This window comes from Zea mays, chromosome 2 (assembly GCF_902167145.1).
Source record: "Zea mays cultivar B73 chromosome 2, Zm-B73-REFERENCE-NAM-5.0, whole genome shotgun sequence".
In the NCBI taxonomy this organism is placed as follows: domain Eukaryota; kingdom Viridiplantae; phylum Streptophyta; class Magnoliopsida; order Poales; family Poaceae; genus Zea; species Zea mays.
In genome coordinates this window covers 20615423-20625916 of record NC_050097.1, presented here as the reverse complement: position 1 = coordinate 20625916, position 10494 = coordinate 20615423, and the positions used below count along the sequence as shown (strand labels likewise).

General features: G+C 43.5%; 1 protein-coding gene across 1 annotated transcript; it reads right to left on the bottom strand.

Moving 5' to 3' along the window:
• Positions 1–678: 678 nt before the first annotated feature.
• LOC109944484 (uncharacterized) lies at positions 679–1722 on the bottom strand. Its single transcript, XM_020549266.2, has 2 exons — positions 1505–1722; positions 679–1363 (listed from the first exon to the last, which is right to left on the bottom strand). The coding sequence occupies exons 1-2, from the start codon at positions 1688–1690 to the stop codon at positions 1100–1102; spliced, it is 450 nt and encodes a 149-aa protein (XP_020404855.1). The 5' UTR covers positions 1691–1722; the 3' UTR covers positions 679–1099.
• Between the last annotated feature and the right edge of the window lie 8772 nt (positions 1723–10494).

The window sequence follows — 10494 nt, the reverse complement described above, 5'->3', positions numbered from 1 at the left end:
TTATTCTAGTTTCCAATTCTGTGCACCAATATCTATATCCAAACAGGATACTACCATTTTGTGAAATGTTTTGTCAAGAAGTAACGACCCATTATGTTAGCCGATGAATAATGACACCCTATCTACTCTAATTAATTCAGCAGTATAGTGAGTCGGGAATGAGACTATCGTATGTAATACTCCCGGAGTCCCTGTCCCTAAATAATAAATCAATTTCTAGAATAGTCATGCGTTAAATTTTCTTAAGTTTAACTAATTGTATATAAAGATAACTAATACTTAAAAACAGAAAAGGTACTATATATGAAAACGGGTTTTATGATGTACCTAACCTAACTATATATATACTAAATTTGTGTCATAAATATTAGTCTTTTACAAAAAAAAAGTTGAATCTAAACGAATTGACCCTAGACAATTCCAAGAGACAATCTATTCAGAAACTGAGAGAATATTATAGAGAACTATGGATTCCTTGGTGTGAATGCAGTGTAGTTACTGGATGTATCTACGAAAAACTAGAGGCCGGCCAGAGTTGTGTGATTTCGAGGTATCAGCCACACCCAATATTTCCTCAAATTTGTGGTGATAAGCATGTTGATGAAATTTACTAGAAGGAAAAGCACGGGACTAACCCACACACATGTGTTACATTTGTGCTTTGCACGCTGCTAATTACTTGATCAACCACCACATATTTCCTTGCTTATTAGTGCTTCGTTCCGCTACACTTCATGGTCATATTCATGATCTAGCTAGATGAACATATACATAATTACGGAGTATATCACTGGGGGAAAGCACATATATGTATGTATACATGTCTGACGATATGTCTCTCACCCTGGCCCAACAAAATTCCTAGCAGTCTAGAGCCAGAGTGCTCTACCAACAACATAGCGAAATTAAAGTGGACCGCACACGCCAACAAAGATTATTGGCAGACCATGCACAGAGGGCAGTATGTGAGATCTTGTCGTCAAGAGTTAGGGCTAGCTTTAGCTGGGAAAATCATGTACATATGCGGCATTCAAATACGAAAGGGTGAGTAGGATCGGAGGAAGAGTAGCTTGGTCACCAGATGATCTGATCCCGCGCATTAGTTGTGAGAAGGGGTATGTGTTCTAGGCCCGGCATAATCTAGATGAAACCCGGTGTCCTCCCGTCGAGGAAGCCGCTGTGAAACTGCTGTAACGGCAGGCGTAGGCAGCGTAGCTCGAACTGCACCGGCGGCGGCAGATGCTGCTGCCATTTTCACTCCCTCTTTCACCTTCGCATCCGCCTGCTGAGCCGTCATGTGTCTAGCCTCCATCTGCCTTGTTGACAGCCAGCCGTCAGCTGTCAAGCTTGTTGCTGCCACATCCTACAAGAAGGGATGAAACGGAACGGATTAGCTAGATATTTAAGAATATGCAACCGAGATGAAACCTTGTTGAAAGCCACACACTATGAATCTATGATCGAGTGATGAACTGACAAACTCATAATCTTCAGCGATGCCAACCTTGCCTGCTGGTAGACGATGCGACTGGCTGGCGGAGCTGCGGACCACTTTGCCATGGACAGGAAGACCTCGCGCCTCGCATGAGGTGGCAAGGAGAACGATGGAGAGGAGGAGAACGGCAGTGTTTTGCTTCATTAGCTGCCCTTTTGGGGCGAGAAGCAGAGGAGAGTTTAGGCCGCTAGGCATGGCAGGACGTGCAAGCTAAAAAGCACTAGAATGAGACTGAAGCAGCAGGAGAAGTGGATATGAATGGAGACATGGTCAGGGAGCCAGGCGATCATCTTGATGGTCGTGCGAGGAACTAGCCGCAGAATGCGCGCGCGCGCGTGAGGCGATGGAGGAGGGTACCCTCGGTGGACGTGGACCTCCTCCCTTGGGAATTGAATATATACAAGTGCATGAACGCCAAGGTGCATGGGTGAAGCCCGATGGTTCTTAAAAGCTGTTTAGTTGTTTTTCCCAAGTTCTATGACGCGCACCTAGCTGGCAATGTTTGTCCTTTGGACTGAGGACGCCGAGAAGAAACGTACGTACGTACTCCTTTAGCTTGTGCCCTCACAGGCCCCACAATGTGCAGTAGTATGATTAACTACTCCTTGCTTAAATCTGGATTAGTGCCCTAAAGGCCAAGGATAGGTATACTCTAGCATCGAACCCTATTAGTTAACGCTGTCCGAGAAAACTTGTGTTGAGTTTGTGATATGATCTAAATTCTGAAGAAGACGGCCAGGTTGGCGAGCGAAGTGGAGACTCGTTAACGGGAGGCTTTGTAATTCGTAGGTGATCGTCACCTCATTGTAAATCTCCTACGATCTATAACCACCCAAAAAATAGTGATATTGTTGCTGGCCGACGCCCGTAGTTTTTTTTCGCTTCGTTCGGAGGAGTTTTCCACATTAAATCTGTGTCTTCTCTGTGTTTATCTATTTTGTGTCATGTTGATTCATAACAACTTGTGCAATTTTTCCAGGACCCAAACACACGACTAGGCAAAGGGTCACTACAGGAATTCACTTAATTCACTACACCAAAATAGTAAACTTCCTAGAGCCTAAACCCTAGGAAGTTAGGTCTAAACTCTAGGAAGTTAACGAAACTCTCGGAAGTTAAGCCATCCCGTCGGAAGTTTGGCTCTCGAAAAAATTTTGTCGGAAGTTAGCTTAACTTCCTAGAGGGCTCTAGGAAGTTACCTAACTTCCTACGGCTTAATAAACCTCTCGGAAGTTAGTAGATTCTCGGAAGTTAGTAGTTTCACGCCGTCAGCTGACTAACTTCCTACGAGTAACTTCCTACGGCTTACTGTAGCCCCTAGGAAGTTAGCTGGCTAACTTCCTACGACTTACTGTAGCCCCTAGGAAGTTAGCTGGCTTACTTCCTACGGCTTACTGCAGCCCCTAGGAAGTTAGCTACGGCTTACTGTAGCCTCAGCTCTAGGAAGTTAATTTGACCAGCATTACAAATGTTGTTTATATTTTACACCACATTCCAGAAAATAACAAATATATCAACAGCTATATAGCACAACATATTATCACATAAAACATCTCACACACAATCACATAACAATATTTAAATTCATAGTCTCATCAATTATTACTTCACAAAAGTCTCATCCATAGTCTTATCACAAAAGTCTCACACATATCATCATCCAGAGACAATATCTCATACATAGTCATAATAAAAGTCTCAAGTATCAGAATGCAATAACATGGAAGCTCACGGTCGCCGATCACCATCGAAACCTCCACTATTCAAGAGGGTTTCGACAAAGTCTAACCCATCCTCTTGTTCATGCGTCGGCAAGGTAGCTGGAGGGGTCTAATATACATGTACAAATGACATTTGTTGAGTTACATCATAATATAACTAACAACAACTAAATGATGATAAATATGCATACCTGATGTTCGGTAGATGGAGATGTAGGTACAGGTGGAGGTGAAGACCAAGGATAATGAACGGGGAGTGGTGGGGGGGCACCGGGACGTGTATCCCTTGGGCCTGTGCTAGTTGCTACAAATTTGTCGAACTCATTCACATCAGCGTTTTAAATCAATACATATCTTAAAGTGAAAGCTATTATCTTTTGAACTCATCCACTATGGCTATCATGTCCAAAACCACCAGTATCATGGCATCCCCACCCTGTCTCCGCCTCCTCTGTCTCTACCTCATCATCATCTCCCACCTGTCTCCCCTCCTATGTCTCTACCTCATCATCATCTCCCACCTGTCTCCCCTCCTCTGTCTCTACCTTATCCACTCCATCGAGGGATGATTCATACTGATAGTCGCCTAGAGGGGGGGTGAATAGGGCGAAACTGAAATTTACAAATATAAACACAACTTTAAGCCGGGTTAGCGTTAGAAATATAAACGAGTCCGCGAGAGAGGGCGCAAAACAAATCGCGAGCAAATAATGAAGTGTGACACACAGATTTGTTTTACCGAGGTTCGGTTCTCTCAAACCTACTCCCCGTTGAGGAGGCCACAAAGGCCGGGTCTCTTTCAACCCTTCCCTCTCTCAAACGGTCCCTCGGACCGAGTGAGCTTCTCTTCTCAAATCAAAGCCGGGAACAAAACTTCCCCGCAAGGGCCACCACACAATTGGTGCCTCTTGCCTTGATTACAATGGAGTTTTGATCACAAGAACAAGTGAGAAAGAAAAGAAGCAATCCAAGCGCAAGAGCTCAAATGAACACGGCAAATCACTCTCACTAGTCACTAGGGCTTTGTGTGGAATTGGAGAGGATTTGATCTCTTTAGTGTGTCTAGAATTGAATGCTAGAGCTCTTGTAGTAGTTGAGAAGTGGAAAACTTGGATGCAATGAATGGTGGGGTGGTTGGGGTATTTATAGCCCCAACCACCAAATGTGGCCGTTGGGAATCCTGTCTGTTCGATGGCGCACCGGACAGTCCGGTGCACACCGGACAGTCCGGTGCCCCCTGCCACGTCATCACTGCCGTTGGATTCTGACCGTTGGAGCTTCTGACTTGTGGGCCCGCCTGGGTGTCCGGTGCACACCGGACATGTACTGTTCCTTGTCCGGTGTGCCAGTATGGGCACGCCTGCCATCTGCGCGCGCAGAGCGCGCATTTATTGCGCGGCAGAGAGCCGTTGGCGCGGAGATAGCCGTTGTACCGGAGTCGCACCGGACAGTCCGGTGCACACCGGACAGTCCGGTGAATTTTAGTGGACGGGTCGTTGGCTTTTCCCGAAGCTGGCGAGTTCCTGAGGCCGACCTCCCTTGGCGCACCGGACACTGTCCGGTGTACACCGGACAGTCCGGTGAATTATAGCCGAGTCGCCTCAGGGAATTCCCGAAGGTGGAGAGTTTGAGTCTGAGTCTCCCTGGTGCACCGGACATGTCCGGTGGCACACCGGACAGTCCGGTGCACCAGACCAGGGGTGCCTTCGGTTGCCCCTTTGCTCCTTTGTTGAATCCAAAACTTGGTCTTTTTATTGGCTGAGTGTGAACCTTTTACACCTGTATAATCTATACACTTGGGCAAACTAGTTAGTCCAAGGGTTTGTGTTGGGCAATTCAACCACCAAAATTATTTAGGAACTAGGTGTAAGCCTAATTCCCTTTCAATCTCCCCCTTTTTGGTGATTGATGCCAACACAAACCAAAGCAAACAGAGATGTGCATAATTGAACTAGTTTGCATAATGTAAGTGTAAAGGTTGCTTGGAATTGAGCCAATATAACTACTTACAAGATATGCATGGAATGTTTCTTTCTTATTTAGTATTTTGGACCACGTTTGCACCACATGTTTTGTTTTTGCAAAAAAATTTTTTTTGTAAATTCATTTCAAAGATCTTTTGCAAATAGTCAAAGGTAAATGAATAAGAGTTTGCAAAGCATTTTCAAGATTTGAAATTTTCTCCCTCTGTTTCAAATGCTTTTCCTTTGACTAAACAAAACTCCCCCTAAATTAAATCCTCCTCTTAGTGTTCAAGAGGGTTTTGATGTAAGATTTTTGAAATCCCCCTTTTGAACATAATAGGATATCAATTGATAAATACTTTTGGAAAACACTAAGTTTTTGAATTTGGTGGTGGTGCGGTCCTTTTGCTTTGGGCTTATTTCTCCCCCTTTTTGGCATGAATCGCCAAAAAACGGAATCATTAGAGCCCTCGAAGTAATTTCTTCCCCTTTGGTCATAAGTAAATGAGTTAAGATTATACCAAAGACGAAATTCGGTCCTTTTGCTTTGGGCTTTTACTTTCTCCCCCAAAGACAAGGTCCTTTTCTTGGAGCGATGGCGAAGGATGAGTTACGGAGTGGAAGCCTTTGTCTTCACCGAAGACTCCAATTCCCTTTCAATATACCTGTGACTTGGTTTGAAATAGACTTGAAAACGCATTAGTCATAGCATATAAAAGAGATATGATCAAAGGTATTCAAATGAGCTATGTGTGCAAGCTAGCAAAAGAAATTTCTAGAATCAAGAATATTGAGCTCATGCCTAAGTCTGGTAAAAGATTGTTCATCAAGTGGCTTGGTAAAGATATCGGCTAATTGTTCTTTAGTATTAATGTAAGAAATCTCGATATCTCCCTTTTGTTGGTGATCCCTAAGAAAATGATACCGAATGGCTATGTGCTTAGTGCGACTATGCTCGACGGGGTTGTCGGCCATTTTGATTGCACTCTCATTATCACATAGCAAAGGAACTTTGGTTAATTTATAACCGTAGTCCCGCAGGGTTTGCCTCATCCAAAGCAATTGCGCGCAACAATGGCCTGCGGCAATGTACTCGGCTTCGGCGGTGGAAAGAGCGACCGAATTTTGCTTCTTTGAAGCCCAAGACACCAAGGATCTTCCCAAGAACTGGCAAGTCCCCGATGTGCTCTTTCTATTAATTTTACACCCCGCCCAATCGGCATCCGAATAACCAATCAAATCAAACGTGGATCCCCGCGGGTACCAAAGCCCAAACTTAGGAGTATAAGCTAAATATCTCAAGATTCGTTTTACGGCCGTAAGGTGAGATTCCTTAGGGTCGGATTGGAATCTTGCACACATGCAAACGGAAAGCATAATGTCCGGTCGAGATGCACATAAATAAGCAACGAACCAATCATCGACCGGTATACCTTTTGATCGACGGATTTACCTCCCGTGTCGAGGTCGAGATGCCCATTGGTTCCCATGGGTGTCTTGATGGGCTTGGCATCCTTCATCCCAAACTTGCTTAGGATATCTTGAGTATACTTGGTTTGGCTAATGAAGGTGCCCTCTTGGAGTTGCTTGACTTGGAATCCTAGAAAATACTTCAACTCCCCCATTATTGACATCTCGAATTTCTGTGTCATGATCCTACTAAACTCTTCACATGTAGACTCGTTAGTAGACCCAAATATAATATCATCAACATAAATTTGGCACACAAACAAGTCATTTTTAAGAGTTTTAGTAAAGAGTGTAGGACCGGCTTTACCGACTTTGAATCCATTTGCAATAAGAAAATCTCTAAGGCATTCATACCATGCTCTTGGGGCTTGCTTGAGCCCATAAAGCGCCTTAGAGAGCCTATAGACATGGTTAGGGTACTCACTGTCTTCAAAGCCGGGAGGTTGCTCAACATAGACCTCTTCCTTGATTGGTCCGTTGAGGAAGGCACTTTTCACGTCCATTTGATAAAGCTTAAAGCCATGGTAAGTAGCATAGGCCAATAATATGCGAATTGACTCAAGCCTAGCTACGGGTGCATAGGTTTCACCGAAATCCAAACCTTCGACTTGAGAATATCCCTTGGCCACAAGTCGTGCTTTGTTCCTTGTCACCACACCATGCTCATCTTGCTTGTTGCGGAAGACCCATTTGGTTCCTACAACATTTTGGTTAGGACGTGGAACCAAGTGCCATACCTCATTCCTAGTGAAGTTGTTGAGCTCCTCTTGCATCGCCACCACCCAATCCGAATCTTGAAGTGCTTCCTCCACCCTGTGTGGCTCAATAGAGGAAACAAAAGAGTAATGCTCACAGAAATGTGCAACCCGAGATCGAGTAGTTACCCCCTTATGAATGTCGCCGAGGATGGTGTCGACGGGGTGATCTCTTTGTATTGCTTGGTGGACTCTTGGATGTGGCGGCCTTGGTTCTTCCTCATCCTCCTTTTCTTGATTATTTTCATCTCCCCCTTGATCATTGCCGTTATCTTGAGGTGGCTCATCTTCTAGATTTTGCCCTTCATCAACTTGAGCCTCATCCTCATTTTGAGTTGGTGGAGATGCTTGCATGGAGGAGGATGGTTGATCTTGTGCATTTGGAGGCTCTTCGGATTCCTTAGGACACACATCCCCAATGGACATGTTCCTTAGCGTGATGCATGGGGCCTCTTCATTACCTATCTCATCAAGATCAACTTGCTCTACTTGAGAGCCGTTAGTTTCATCAAACACAACGTCACATGAGACTTCAACTAGTCCAGTGGACTTGTTAAAGACCCTATATGCCCTTGTGTTTGAGTCATAACCAAGTAAAAAGCCTTCTACAGTTTTAGGAGCAAATTTAGATTTTCTACCTCTTTTAACAAGAATAAAGCATTTGCTACCAAAAACTCTAAAATATGAAATGTTGGGCTTTTTACATGTTAGGAGTTCATATGATGTCTTCTTGAGGATTCGGTGAAGATATAACCGGTTGATGGCGTAGCAGGCGGTGTTGACCGCTTCGGCCCAAAACCGGTCCGGTGTCTTGTACTCATCAAGCATGGTTCTTGCCATGTCCAATAGAGTTCGATTCTTCCTCTCCACTACACCATTTTGTTGTGGCGTGTAGGGAGAGGAGAACTCATGCTTGATGCCCTCCTCCTCAAGGAAGCCTTCAATTTGTGAGTTCTTGAACTCCGTCCCGTTGTCGCTTCTTATTTTCTTGATCCTTAAGCCGAACTCATTTTGAGCCCGTCTCAAGAATCCCTTTAAGGTCTCTTGGGTTTGAGATTTTTCCTGTAAAAAGAATACCCAAGTGAAGCGAGAATAATCATCCACAATAACAAGACAATACTTACTCCCGCCGATGCTTATGTAAGCAATCGGGCCGAATAGATCCATGTGGAGTAGCTCAAGCGGCCTGTCGGTCGTCATGATGTTCTTGTGTGGATGATGGATTCCAACTTGCTTCCCTGCTTGACATGCGCTACAAATCCTGTCTTTCTCAAAATGAACATTTGTTAATCCTAAAATGTGTTCTCCCTTTAGAAGCTTGTGAAGATTCTTCATCCCAACATGGGCTAGTCGGCGGTGCCAGAGCCAACCCATGTTAGTCTTAGCAATTAAGCAAGTGTCGAGTTCAGCTCTATCAAAATCTACCAAGTATAGCTGACCCTCTAATACCCCCTTAAATGCTATTGAATCATCACTTCTTCTAAAGACAGTGACACCTATATCAGTGAATAGACAGTTGTAGCCCATTTGACATAATTGTGAAACAGAAAGCAAGTTGTAATCTAAAGAATCTACAAGAAAAACATTGGAAATAGAATGGTCAGGAGATATAGCAATTTTACCCAATCCTTTGACCAAACCTTGATTTCCATCCCCGAATGTGATAGCTCGTTGAGGATTTTGGTTTTTCTCATATGAGGAGAACATCCTTTTCTCCCCTGTCATGTGGTTTGTGCACCCGCTGTCGAGTATCCAACTTGAGCCCCCGGATGCATAAACCTACAAAACAATTTTAGTTCTTGACTTTAGGTACCCAAATGGTTTTGGGTCCTTTGGCATTAGACACAAGAACTTTGGGTACCCAAACACAAGTCCTTGACCCCTTGTGCTTGTCCCCAACATATTTGGCAACTACTTTGCCGGATTTGTTAGTCAACACATAAGATGCATCAAAAGTTTTAAATGAAATGTTATGATCATTTGATGCACTAGGAGTTTTCTTTCTAGGCAACTTGGCACGGGTTGGTTGCCTAGAGCTAGATGTCTCACCCCTATACATAAAAGCATGGTTAGGGCCAGAGTGAGACTTCCTAGAGTGAATTCTCCTAATTTTGCTCTCGGGATAACCGGCAGGGTACAAAATGTAACCCTCGTTATCCTGAGGCATGGGAGCCTTGCCCTTAACAAAGTTGGACAATCTCTTAGGAGGGGCACTAATTTTGACATTGTCTCCCCTTTGGAAGCCAATGCCATCCTTAATGCCCGGGCGTCTCCCATTATAAAGCATGCTACGAGCAAATTTAAATTTTTCATTTTCCAAGTTATGCTCGGCAATTTTAGCATCTAGTTTTGCTATATGATCATTTTGTTGTTTAATTAAAGCCATATGATCATGAATAGCATTAATATCAACATCTCTACATCTAGTACAAATAGATACATGCTCAATAATAGATGTAGAGGGTTTGCAAGAATTAAGTTCAACAATCTTAGCATGAAGAATATCATTTTTATCTCTAAGATCGGCGATTGTAACTTTGCAAACATCAAAATCTTTAGCCTTAGCAATCAAATTTTCATTCTCTAATCTAAGGCCAGCAAGAGAAATGTTTAATTCTTCAATCCTAGCAAGCAAATCATCATTATTATCTCTAGGATTGGGAATTGAAACATTACAAACATGAGAATCAACCTTAGCATTTAAACTAGCATTTTCATTCCTAAGGTTGTCAATAATCTCACGGCATGTGCTTAGCTCACTAGACAATTTTTCACATTTTTCTACTTCTAGAGCATAAGCCTTTTTAACCTTAACATGTTTCTTGTTTTCTTTAATTAGACAATCCTCTTGGGAGTCCAAAAGGTCATCCTTTTCATGAATAGCACTAATCAATTCATTTAGTTTTTCTTTTTGCTCCATGTTAAGATTGGCAAAGAGAATACGCAAATTATCCTCCTCATCACTAGCATTATCATCACTAGACGATTCATATTTAGTGGAGGAGTTGGATTTAACCTTCTTCTTTTTGCCGTCCTTTGCCATGAGGCACTTGTGGCCGACGTTGGGAAAGAGAAGTCCCTTGGTGACG

Excerpts from the sequence above, each read along its gene's own strand:
- LOC109944484 (XM_020549266.2), bottom strand. The coding sequence starts at position 1,690 with ATGCCTAGCGGCCTAAACTCTCCTCTGCTTCTCGCCCCAAAAGGGCAG. Across the intron at positions 1,364-1,504 it reads ATCGTCTACCAGCAGGCAAG|GATGTGGCAGCAACAAGCTT; the intron begins GTTGGCATCGCT and ends CCCTTCTTGTAG.